Source organism: Chrysemys picta, chromosome 6, assembly GCF_011386835.1.
Source record: "Chrysemys picta bellii isolate R12L10 chromosome 6, ASM1138683v2, whole genome shotgun sequence".
In the NCBI taxonomy this organism is placed as follows: Eukaryota; Metazoa; Chordata; order Testudines; family Emydidae; genus Chrysemys; species Chrysemys picta.
The window spans coordinates 90,174,130-90,187,526 of NC_088796.1; the positions used below are offsets into that span (position 1 = coordinate 90,174,130).

The window sequence follows — 13,397 nt, forward strand, 5'->3', positions numbered from 1 at the left end:
TAGGTGGAGCCCATCTCTGCCTAGCACTTCTCCTTCTTGGAACAATATCCCATGGTCAAAGAATCCAAAGCCTTCTCTCCGACACCACCTGCATAGCCATTCATTGACTTCCACAATTCGACAGTCTCTACCCGGGCCTTTTCCTTCTACAGGGAGGATGGACTAGAACATGACTTGCGCCTCAAACTCCTTTATCCTTCTTCCCAGAGCCACGTAGTCTGCAGTGATCTGCTCAAAGTCATTCTTGGCAGTATCATTGGTGCCCACATGGAGAAGCAGGAAGGGGATTAAAAAGTAATCTCTGGCTGCAATGGTGGTTTCAAGCTACTTCCTAATGGTCTCACTATTTACTTGTCTACACTTGGAAATGTAGCAAAATAGCTATTCTGGAATACTTATTTCCATGTTAGCCCCCATGTGGACACTCTTATTCTGAAATAACTATTCTGTTAAAGTTCTAAATGTAAACAATTCCTAACTATGTAAATGGAACAGATAACTCACTGCTCCTGAACATACCAAAAGTGATAAGGAAGTTCCTAAACCTTCAGAGGATTTAATCTTAGGAACTCCAGACATTCATTTCAAATTGTATGTTTTCACTGCAGTTAATACTAGTGATTGGCACTGGGATCTGAGCAGCTGGATTAGCCTAACCTGGGTGTAAGCAGCCACAGTGAAAAAGCCATATCTGAGTTACTGTGTTCTCTCCTGTGTCTCTCTCCAGGACAACTCAGGGCACATCCCACAGCTCTTTGTGCTGCAGTAAACTGAACCACTCTAGGATTCTTTCCCAGTAAATTGTGGGAGAGCTTGTCTGTCTTTCTGGACACCCAGTAGGAATTAATTACCGGAAGGCATGGGAGGACTATCAGCATTCAAGTGGTTTAGCCTGTCTCTTCATTGGAAAGTAGACAGGCTACCAGCTTTTAGCTCATGCCCCCAGATGAGCCAGCTAGCTTGGGTTTATGCTCTGATGAGAGGGTTTTGTGTGTGAATGAGAGGGACGTTAGGGGCAACACCTGAGTAGAAGCCCAAGTTAAGTCTGCAGTGACGGCATCCCCAAAGAGGGAGACCATGAGCTAGGAACCACTATCGATAGGAAATAAATAGATCTGGGTTAATATCCATGAAGTATTGAGACCAAAGAATGATTAAATATGGTACCAAGGACAATGGAAAATTACAACTGTCCCAACATATCGTAACTGACAGTCCATGTGACAAAGAGCTTATACTCTAAAAGACATGACACAACAAGTTGATGAAACAAACTAGCCAAGCGGAGGGCCTCAAATTGAGAGGGCAAAATGGTAGTAATGCTCGTCCCTCAAGCCAAGCTATGCCCACCTGAGATACCAAGTGAGATATCGCTCACAATAGATTGTGCAGATATTCAAAATACGATCACATGGACTCATCTGGGCTCCCGTACGCTTGGCTTTCCATCTGTGAGGTGTGGTTACACCCTTGGGCAGGCCCAGATAAAGGCATAGGGTTCTGCCCATGTGATATGAAAATCTAAACTTCCATTTACTATAAATGTTTCTAGCTTTCATCTTTGCAAAGGGAAGCCTGAAAATGGGAACTGAATGTAACCAATGCAGTGCTGTCTTCTGGAGGCTGCAGGCAGCTTCCAGGAGAAAAAGGAGTAGCTGGTCCCCACACTCATTACCAGAGCACACCACTGGGTGGAGTGGCTCACTGGAAGAGGGCTTGGATGCCCCAATGAGCTCTGCAGTGTTGGCTTCTTTAGTGGGTCTCAGGTACCCCTCTGCGCTCGGCTCAGCTCCCCTTTGGCCTTTTGCTTCCATAGGTCATATTGAGAAGAAATAAAAAAAAGTGATACTTGCCCAAGCGCCTTCCTATGATCCTAAAATTAAATGTCAGGTATAGTAAGTAGATTGGGCAGATCAGTGATCCTGTCTCTCTTTTTACATGATTGTTCAGTAGTAACATAGTCACACAGTTGATATCTATATTATCATTATTGGGTGTCTGTGTTAATGCCTAACTGAGGTTAACAGAACAGTTCAGACCTCTCAGAGCTGTGATTCCAGGCTCTCTGCAGATATCACTGTATTGTTTATAGCAAAAAGCCACACTCCATTTTGTAATCTCTCTCCTAACAGTAACAGAGAATGGCCCTTAGCAGGTGAACCATCTCCCCCCATTCCCTCCCTCATTGTAATTAACCCAGAAGGGCAGCACACATCTTAACAGGCTATGATGCCAGACCTTCTGCCACATCCATCTCAAGTCTTCCCGCCACTTTGGACTTCTCTGTGAATAGGTCTTTGGACTCTGAGCCTAGCTCCAACTGCTCCAATTCGCCATCCTCTGGCTCTGTATGCTCCCCCTGTCCACCTAATCCACTGATCTGCCTGGCGCCTTTAAACAGCCCAGTCTAAAATGAGGTCCATGGTTGGGGTGTTGCTAATGCTACAATCCATCTCATCATAATACGGGCACATCATCATGGAATTACTGGCCTGGGAGCTATGGTCCTTGGCTATTCTGTACTGCATCTTAATGCCTTTGATTTTCTCCCTAAACTGTTATCCCATAACTTCTTGGAAATTTAATAGTAAAACTTTGCATTTTGGTTCTTGCTTTCAATATTGTGGGTCTTGCTGTCCTCTCACCAGAAATCCACCAGTACCTGCCTGAGTACCAGCCTCTGTCTAGCTGACAGCACACTGAGATGATGTCAGCTTGGAAGCTATTTTCAAAATACAATAGTCTGGGCCAGCAGTGTGTGCAATTCCTGCTACCAGAAGCTGCGTGTGCCTCAGGTGGGAAGAATTCCGAGCAGGCCTGTTTGCTATGGTAGGTGGCTTCTGGTCAGAAAATAGTGATTAGACAAGATGGCAAGAAAAGACCAGAGGAAAGAGGGGTTCTGGGGGATTGTGGGAAAGCATTGGAGGACTAGTGGCCCTAGATTGTTGTCATAGAATCATAGAAGTGTAGGACTGGAACGGAACCTCAATAGGCCATCTAGTCCAGTCCCCTGCACTCAAGACTGGACTAAGTAATAACTAGACTATTCCTGGCTGGTGTTTGTCTAACCTGTTCTTAAAAACCTCCAATGACGGAGATTCCACAATCTTCCTAGGCAATTTGTTCCAGTGCTTCACTACTCTTGACAGTTAGGAAGTTTTTTCCTAATGTCCAACCTAAACTTCCCTTGCTGCAATTTAACCCCATTGTTTCTTGTCCTATCCTCAGTGGTTAATCAGAACAATTTTTCACCGTTCTTCTTGTAACCACCTTTTATGTACTTGAAAATTGTTATAATGTCCCCTCTGTCTTCTCTTCTCCAGACTAAACAAACACATTTTTTCTTCAATTTTTCCTCATGGGTCATGCTTTCTAGACCAGAAAATGTGTGAATAGAATTGTTTCATTGAATTTTGCAGAACAATTTACCAGCCTTACCACATCACATGTACTTGATCACACATACCACATCAACTTGGTTTTCAGCCACTGGGAGTTACTATGGGACTTTTGGTGGATATTTCCAAAGCTGAACTTGGATTTAGCCACACAGCTCCCATTAATTTCAGTGGAGTTGTGTGGCTACATCCCCTAGTAGGCTTTGAAAATCTCAACTTAAAAAAATAAATGTTTAATACTAACAAGAATTTGAGCTCAGCTTGTTTTTTCTTGTGGATGTTTCAAATCAACAAGGAAAGACATTAGTGTCTAACCTTCTGTTCAATTACTTCACTTCTCCCCAGTTGCCTTTTCTTGTTTACAGTAATAAGCAAAATACTAATAATTGCTTTTTAAGCATTATTATGTTACTAAGAGCCAGAGAGAGAGCTGCTTGAGTTTACTTAGCAAGGTCCTTGTTGTTTGAGAACACATGTACCTGATGCTTAATTGTGAAATATAGCTACTGAAAAAAAGATCCTACAACCAGAGGGGTGCGGAAATGGTTCATAAACTCTGCTTAGGCCAAATTAGCAGTGTGCGCAACAATACTGTGCTGTGTTTTCTTCTTCAATGCATATATTAGCAGCTACACATGCAAAACAAACTCTGCTTTGTGGAGAATGAATTATGTAAATGTAATTTATAGCATTAATTTGGGCTTGTAAATTTAATCCACTCAAACATAAAAAGCTTTTCGTGCAATGAATATTTCTGAGGTGGTTTAATACGTTTAAAATAAATATTGAGCAGCTGACAAAAAAACATGCCCCCCACATCACAAAAGCTGTTTTAAAACAATAATTTAAGTGCCTAATGAATATTTACTATCCAAGGTTTTAACTCCTAAGTACATTTTTGCTTCTAAAATATTCATTATGTAGTCTATACAGGTGGCAGGTATTGATGGTGTTGGATCACAATTGTTCATGCTAGAAGCATAGTGGGGAATAAGTGCTACCATATTAAAAGGTACCTTTCATGGAACCAGATCATTTAGTACAAAATATAGTGCAGTAAAGAACTATTATAAACATGTTCATGTTTCAGTGCTTTAGAATATGCAGTGGATTTTCTGTCAGCCAATAAGCTTCCTGAAAGTGCAAGTTGCATAGTCTTCCCTGAAAAAAGGTTTTTATTTTTACAAAATGTTTATAATAAAGTCCTCATAAATTGTTTATGTGTAGTTCTTGTTGAAGGGAGCCCAACCCAACAAAGGGGACTGAGTGCATCCAATTATAATCAGCGGGACTAGGGATTGCTAAACACCTTGCTGGAAACATTAGCCACATTGTAGGATTGGGCCAAAGTGTATAAAACTCCCTCTTAAGCAATCTGTCTTTTGAGAAGTTATTAAAAGGGCAGAAAAATACCACTGTGAAAAACTTGGAAACTGATCCTATTGAGTAATTTTTTAAAAGCATTTAAGTGACTTAGGAGCCTAAATACCAGTGAGTTGGGAGTTAGGATCCTAGTCACTCAGGCACTTTTAAAAAATTTTTGTCTGTGGTTGTTACTCTGGAAAAACTGCCTAGCTTCAATGGAAGTTTTGACCGAGTCCTTAAGGAATACAGGATTGGGCCTTTTGCTTCTTCCTGATAAGTTGTATTGCAACTCAAACACTGTATCACCACTGTAGTCTGTATAACTGAAGGAAATCCAAGCAGCCATCATGGAGGCTGTATTTAGCTTTCAAAATTCTTTCTCTTTCTCCTTCTGTTTTTCTCTACTCTCTTAAACACTTATTTTAAAGGTAGACTGCAAAAGAGGGAAAAATGGAGTTTGAGCCCTTTTTTTGTTTTTGTCCTGTTTGAAGAAGACCTGATATGATTGTTTTAGCAACTTTTTTTGATCTGTGTTTGTTTTATATAAGAAATTCAGCTCTTGTCTACTCTTTCTTTCTTGAAAGATCCTATAGCTGTGTCTACACTAGGACTTTGTAGACTTGTCCTCACTAGGAAAAGAGGTTTTTGTTTGGCACGTGTTATGTGGTAAAATCCTAGTGTGGACAAGGCACTTCATAGTTTTCACATTTTAGGTAATGAAGGTGAGCCCTCGAATTTCCTGTAGTCATCCTGCTCATATGTGAAAACTAAACACTTGGATTTTATCACATATTAGTTACTGAGTGTTAATTAACATGGTGGTTTAAAAAAATCCTAACATGAATGCACCTAAAGGGTTTTACGTGGAGTTATTGTCAGTTAACTCAAGGTAGTTAACATGTTTCTAAAGACCACTCTGAACACGCCACACTCATTTGTTCCAGGCTACACATATTTTGTCGTTTACTCTATCTGCTATAGAACTCAAATGTTTGAGGAATACTTGAAGGAAAAATGCCTTTGAACATATGTATGTCTCTCATCCCATAGCCAGGGCCGGCACCAGGCAACCAAGCACATGCTTGGGGCGGCACCTAGTAAGGGGCGGCCAATCTTGGGGTGGCGGGGGGCAGCGCGGCACGGCATTCCGCGGGGGGTGCGCTCCGGCGGCGCGGCGCTCGGCGGGCGGCGCTCCGGCAGTGGGGGCAGCGCGGGGTGCGGCGCTCGGGGGGATTCCGGCGGCGCGGCACTCGGTGGGGGGACTGCACGGGGCGCAGCGCTCGGAGGGGGGTTCCGGCGGCGGGGCGCTCAGCAGGGAGGCACTTTTTTTTGCCGCTTGGGGCAGCAAAACAGTTAGAGCCGGCCCTGTCCATAGCATATCTCAGCACCTGAGCCATGGTGTCATGTTTTATAAAAACAATCTTCTTCCTGTGTTAGGACCAAATCTTTCTTATGTTACTCACCTAACTCTCATTGATGTCCTGGGAGTTTTGTGTGAGTAAAATGGGAAGGATTTTGACCCTTTGTGTTAGCCATGATTGCAATGCTGCAGTTACAGTTGAGAAAGCATTTTCATCAAAAACACTTGTAATTTTTCAATAAATTGACCCTTTTGGCTGGTAACTTTTGGGTAAAAAAACAAATATAAAAATAATTGTTTTGGAAAATTTGAAAAAAATCCATTTGGGCTTTTTGTCATAATGCAAAATAAAAATGGGAGTTTTTTCATGCATTAGCAAAATTGTTCAAACATGGCTGTTCTCTTAGATAACTCAAATTTTCTTCATTATAAATGTTCTAACTTGGCATGTGTGATACAATTTGACTGTGAGATCACATATGCTCTGCATGTGAGAAAATTCAGATGTATGGATTCAGTGAACTTATATAAATAGCATATCCAAATGTGAAATCATTTGTTGCCTATTGCACATTCAAATACATGCATGTATAAGTGATGATGAGTTGATCTGAATGTGTAGTCAATCACAGGTACCTTATTTCTTTTTTTTTTCTTCTTCTTTTTTCTTTTTTTTTTTTCTTCTTCTTTTTTCTTTTTTTTAAGATGAGGAAGTTAAATGCAAAGGACTACAGTACACTAGCATATCATCACACGTTTTACATATACAGATGTCAGGAGATGGAAAGTCACTGTCACCCTAAAAACCATAAAATTCAGCCACATTTCATCAGCTGGACTGCATATTTTACTTTTCTTTCCTATTTGTTGAATCTCTTGGTGCCTAAGAATTAAGAGTTGTGATCAAGAATTACTAGACATCAATATAGCATCTATCATAGACCAAGGATTTCCTGCCAAGGTTTGACAGGAAGTCCTGTATTATATTGGCTGAGCATATTGAGCTGCCCTTGCATAGTATGAATGACCTAGTGAGCCTGGTATGCTGACTTGTGTGTGGGCATAATGCCGTTATAACACAGCTGTTACAAAGGGCTTGATACCATAAAGTCACTGGGAAGTTAAGCCAATCAACTCCAGAGACTGATCACCGTGTCCATAGAATTAGATATGCAGTAGGTAGTTATTGTCTTCTATTTCCTTTCTCCTTTTTTAGTAATGGCTGATTGTTATAACTTAAATACTTTAATGTGAATAAAAAGAGAAAAAAATGTGATGTATGAAAATAATAAATGCAAAGAGCACCTTTTACTGTGCTCCAGAGGGAACAGCTGCAAGCTCCCCTCCTCAAGCCACTTTTGGATGCTGCACCAGTCCTGCGCTACAAGCTGTGTTCTGCTTTCTCCCTGCCCTTCCGCACCTCAGCTCTCCTGAATGCAGGGACTGCTATTATGCCTGACTTTGTAGTGCTCTACCTCCACCATGGCGGGTGGGAGTATGTGTGCATATAAGGCTCATGCATAAACAAGCCAGGAGTAGGGAGCTTGGGATTTTGCCCTAAAATGGAATGGGAATCCAACTTTTCTTCTGAGGGGGGGGGGAAATCTGCACAAATATGCATCACTTGTATTTCAGCAGGAAAAAAACATTTTGGCATTTCCTATGGCTGATTTTTCCTTGTATAACTGATTCATCATGAAGGTGAATAATACAACAATTTTTTCTTATCGAAGGACTTTAAATGCAGGGTTTGTAATGTAATTAGAACATGCTCACTGTATCCTCTCCTGGAATTAAAATGTATGTCATTTTGCCTACCTCCAGTATAAATAATGACTGAAATATAATAATTCCACTTTCTTGGTAGAAAAACACTGTCCAAATACAAGATAAGCTACTGTTTTTGTTTTGTTTTTAATTACCAGAAATGTGTGTATCTCTAAGAGATACAGAAATGTGAAAGGCTCTTCCAAGAGACACCATAATTAGAAATGAATTGGAGCTTTAGCTGGAGTTAGAAGGAGCACTCTGTTTACAGCCAACAATGGTATATACTGTTCATTTAATATTGCAGACCATCTTTCAGCTGCACTCTTGTAAATTGCAATTTAAAAAATCATGTTTTGCTCCTTCTAAATGTCTTTGTGGTTTGCTTCAGGTCTCAGATGGTATCTTTAAAACACTCCAGAATGCACTTTCTGAATTTTAAAAGAGCAGTTTTGTTATATTTATAATCACTTAGGCATCAGAGAAGACATGAGTGCATTATGGATCCTCCTTTTCTTGCTATTTACAAGTAATTTTAACATTACTCCTGGAACTTTCAAGTGAAAATACTGAAATACAAAAGCAGCTGATCCAATAATTCTCAGACAAAATCTATTTCCAGCTGCCCTTTTTTTTTTTTCCCCATGTCTGTTTTGGGTGTAATTCTCCCACCCTTAGTTATGTTCAGTACCTTAGGCCCTGATGCTACAGGTACTGAGCATAACATAATGAGAGGCAGGTAGACACCCGTGCCTGCATGGAGCCCCACTGATTCTAATCAGACTCTGGGTGATAGAGGGATCTGCCTGCATGCATCTCCTTTCATAACAGGTCCTTTACTCATGAGTTGTCCCATTTAATCTGTGCAGAATTGGGCCTTTAATCATTAGTGGAAGCAGGATAAGGTATCTGCAGAAATAAGTATATATGTGAAAAAATCATCAGAGAATTGAAGGCAAATCACCAAAAGTTTTTTGGCATTTTAAACATATACTGTACCTGTTTGGTTCAGTCAAAGCTTTCCAGTTTATATGAAGGAAATCTAACAAGACTTCCTCAGAAAAATTCTGCTTTATTATATTATTATCAGAATAGCTTTCACAGAAGAACTTTATTTTATTTATAGTAAATTTGCTGCTCATGAAATTGCCAGATTTCTCAAGGTCCAGCACATGTAGCAAAAGCACCAAGTGTCCCCCACACTATGCAGCCAATGTGCCTCAGTCCTGTTTGGCAAGACCACCTTTCTGGGCCAAGAGGAGAGTTCAGTCTTCATGTCTCACTGCTCCCTCGGAGCTCTGCTGAGATTAGTAAGAGAGGTGCCAGGGATGGAGGTTAGGTTTCTGTGGAAGGGTCATTTGTTCACTCGAAACTGAACTGAGACCACATACCCCTTTCATACAGGCCACTAGCCAACAATCAACAATGATCAGTTATTAACAAACAGACTGGTGACCTAGAGGCAAAAGGTTCGGCATCCTATTACCAAGTCCCTGAGTTATCCAGTCCCTTCATACAGAAATATTTGTAAAGGTAAAAAGTCTCCAGACCTGGTGTAACCTCCCCTTAGCTGACTCCAGCTGTGAGGAGAGGAACAGATCCTGACAGGATTTCTTTTCCTTCTTTTAAAGTACGGGTGTATTTTGAGACTGATGATTAAATTGTGAAAATTTTCTATTGTTTTAAAGTTAGGCCCAGTTAAGGAGGAAAGAGGGTGGTGGTTCCTTTTAAAGAATTCTTTTTTTTAATTAAATCCAGACTGCCAATTTCATAGGAAGTGAAATATAAATTTGACTTTTCCTGTTTTTTTTATTTATATATATATATATATATATATATATATATATATATATTTGAGCTGTTATAACTCAAAATGTCTTCATTTATAATGATGTTTTAAAGGGTTTTAGTTCTTAATGTGGACTTTTGGTATCTTTTTTTAAAAAGAAAACTTAAAAATTTAACTGAGGCACAGTTTTTGAATATTACAACAATGAAATTTTAAATATTTTAATATGCATAGCTCTATTAGCATAATAATGGATTCAAATTGTAGAGCAAGAACGTATTACAAAGAGGGAGCTTTTGTTTTCTGAAAGTATTAGGAAGATACAATTTTCAGCAAAGAAAAGTAATGGCTGAAATCCTCTATATGCTACAGCCCCTGCGGAGAGCCCACGCAAAGCCTGATTACTTCAGGTGGAAGGGAGGGTGTGAGGTGATGAATCTCACCCTAAAGAAAATGTGGAGGGTTGGGCCTTGAAGGAGACCTGTCTCTGGGCCAATTTTTTAAAGGTATTAGGCACCTACTGGTGCAGATATGCACACAGTGGGATTTTCAAAAGTGCCTATCTCTATTTATAGGCACATCTGGCCCCTTGTAACTATAAATATAGCTCTCCCCTGTCCAAGTCTTTACGTCCAGATCTTCCAAATATTTATATACGTGCTTAACTTTATGCAGATGAATAATCCCATTGGAGACCATGAAATCCCAATGACATCAATGAGGCTTAGCATGGGTGTAGGGATGAGGTGCCTGTTGCAGAACTGGAGTCTTAAAACCTGTCAGTTCTAAATATCTTGTCTCCATCTAATATAATGGGGCCATAGTCCTGATGGGGCATTCTCAGGCTACTACTAACATATAAAAGTTAAACAATAATAAGTTAATTGTTATTTTGGCTATCAAGCATGTTTATTTTGGTGGTTGTTTTATATTTTTCTCCTGATACTTTATTTTTTGTGTGCTGCATATTGTATTTATATTCATCACGCTTAGCATGTTGGAAACTTTTGCAAATTAATACAACTTTAGGGGCATTGCGTACATTTTAAAAGGCCTGTGCTATATTTTGCTCTTTGAGTTCTGCATTTATCAGTAAAATACATCATATGTTAATAAACTTCATGATTCCTTTTAGTTTCATATTATCATAAAAAATTCAATACAAATTAAATAGACAGGAGAAATATGCAGGAAAGCAGGTTTAGAATTATGTCACTCTCTAGCACAGAATGCACTGTGAGTGCTTGCAAAATGTTCAGGCTGCAAAGGTTGGGAGCAACAAGAATAACATTAAGATATTTCAATCTAAACCAATATTTACTGGCATATCTTGATAACAAGGTTTTTAAATATCAATTTAATTTTAAAACTGCAAGTATTAACTTACATGCTTTTTACATAAGTTGTGTCATTGCCCCTTCTGAACTGTTATGCTCTGGCTATCTAAAACAACTATTTAGCTAAAAGGTGCCTAAATCTGACAAAAGAGCTGTTACAGTTTAGTAATTAAATAACATGGGGCCCAATCATCCTCTCCACTCCTAAAAGTAAAACTGGGGGCAACTGCAGTTCCATGACATCCTCTCTCATTCCTGGGGACCTCACTGAAGTCCCTCACCTAGTGCGCCATGAAACTATGGGAAGCAGAGTTGTGAGTGGGAGGAGTTGGAGGCAAGAAGCAACCATTCTCCACACCATATTCCCATCTAAAGGTGAGGAGAGGGATTTTGCTGAGTAAGAGCAGGGTGTGAGGGAGGGACCCTCCATGGAACTAGAGCTTCCTTAACCAGGGACCCCTAGGTTCCATAGGGTTATGTGGCTGCATCCTCTACCTACTCTAAAGCCCATCCATACCGTTTGAAAATCAGCCACTTTTAGTTAAGTGCCGAGATCTGCATTCACCTCCCAGCCCAAATCCTGCTCTTATTCTAGAGGTGAAGAAATGAATCCATATCTTGTCACTGTGTACAAGTGCCCTGATTTTCAAAAATACTGACCACCTGCAACTCCCATCCACTTCAGTGGGATTTGTGCATTCTCAGAACTTCTGAAAAATCAGACCACCCTCATTTATGTAACAATGTGTGGATTTAGGAGCCAAACTTTAGGCACTCAGATCTGAAAATATTAGCCAATGTGTGTAAATTATTTGCAGAGTAGAGTGGGAACTCCACTAGTTTACAAACACACAATAGCCATTGTTGAAATGGTCTAAAACTATACAAGTGATGTAATTTATAATGACAATAGTGAGTAAGGGTACGTCTACACAGCAGCAAAAAAGAAAAAGTTTCAGCAAGTATCAGCCCATGTCAACTGATTTGGGCTCACAGGGCTTGCGCTGAGGGGCTGAAAATTGCAGTCTAAGACCCTCCCCCTTTCGTAGGTTTCAGAGCCTGGGCTTCAGCGTGAGGCCAGACATCTCCACTGCTATTTTTTAGCTCTGCAGCATGAGCCTGAGTCAGTTGACCCAGGCTCTGAGATTCACTGCGGTGGATCTTTTTTTGCTGTGTAGCTATACCCTGGACTAAAATTTCCCGGTATTGAATCACGTTCAGGCAGGAATGTGGTTTTATTTCACCTAGTAGTCAGCTACATTTCTAAAATATTTTTATTTCTTCATCATGAAGTTGGGGTGTGTGTGTGTGTGTGTGTGCTCTCACTCACTACAGCTCCTTTGTGGTATTCAAAAGTAATGTTACGTTAAATCCCCATGCACCCTGCATATTGCCTGATTTGAATTTAAGAACATTAGTAAACTGATTTCTGAAGAGCTCCTGCTCCCATTTAAGGGGTAAAGAAGTGAAGATGAGACTATTTTGATCTGCAAATAGAAGTGTTTAGCTCCATAGCCCCTATCCTGCTCCCATTGAAGTCAATGGCATTTTTTTATAGACTCCAATGAGAGCGGCATTTGGCTCCTGATTAGATTGCGATTGAGCAAGGAGGAAACCTAATAAAAGTGGAAAGGGGATTAAGGGGGCAAACTCTAATTATCTAATCTATTAATCCTCACTTACCAAATCTAATGTTTTAAACCATATAGGCTTGACCCCCATCTCCACATCCGCCCTTCCAGTAAGGTACATTAATAACAACCTCCCTTCCTCAAACAAACAGAACTAGGATGTAGCCCAAGACTAATTGGCTCCTAAAATTGAAAGAGAAGAAAATGTAGTAACATATGTATGAGGAGGTGTTTTATGCAGCTTAGCAGTGATTTGAAATGGTCTGGTTCACCTGGGTCTCTGTGGTTTTTAAATGTCAGAGGCAAATGAAAACTGATTAAATGTAATGCTGTAGTAAACAAGAGGGCACCGTGGAGAGGGCCAGGGTATAACAACAGATGGTATGTGTTAAGTCTATTTATTAGCAGTCACTTGGCAATGAGATTGAAAAAGAGGAAGAATGCAAGAAAATAGATAACATGTGGAATATAACATTGGTATAATGATTCCATAGCCTTAAGACCAAAATGCACTACATTCTTCTTGCCCCATCCTTCACCCCTCACAAGCTTTTTCTTTTTCTGAATTATAAATCTAAAAAGAAAATTACATTGCATTTACTCTAAAATACCATTGGTCAAGTGGTTTTCCATTGCTGAAGGGGGGAGTTGTTATTACTTGACTCGAAGGTAAATGGACTCATGAGTTGTGCACAGCAATCAAGATGCAATGGGCGAACTGGTCTCTCTCCTGTCCCTTAATTTTTCTTG

The 13,397-nt window shown here is 40.1% G+C and overlaps 1 protein-coding gene across 3 annotated transcripts in view; it reads left to right on the forward strand.

The window, feature by feature from the left end:
- SLC28A3 (solute carrier family 28 member 3) overlaps positions 1-13,397 on the forward strand; it is a 162,447-nt gene that overhangs the window by 94,645 nt on the left and 54,405 nt on the right. Inside the window, exon 21 of one of the 3 annotated variants that reach the window (XR_010588622.1) lies at positions 6,829-7,980. The exons of 1 other annotated variant lie outside the window; for it this stretch is intronic. Coding sequence is in view for 1 of the 2 variants with exons in the window: in XM_065599453.1 (XP_065455525.1) it covers positions 6,829-6,926 (98 nt within the window). In the remaining variant the exon portion in view is untranslated. Of the gene's footprint in view, positions 1-6,828; positions 7,981-13,397 lie in introns of those variants that run through there. One more of the 3 variants, XM_065599453.1, reaches the window with a different exon arrangement.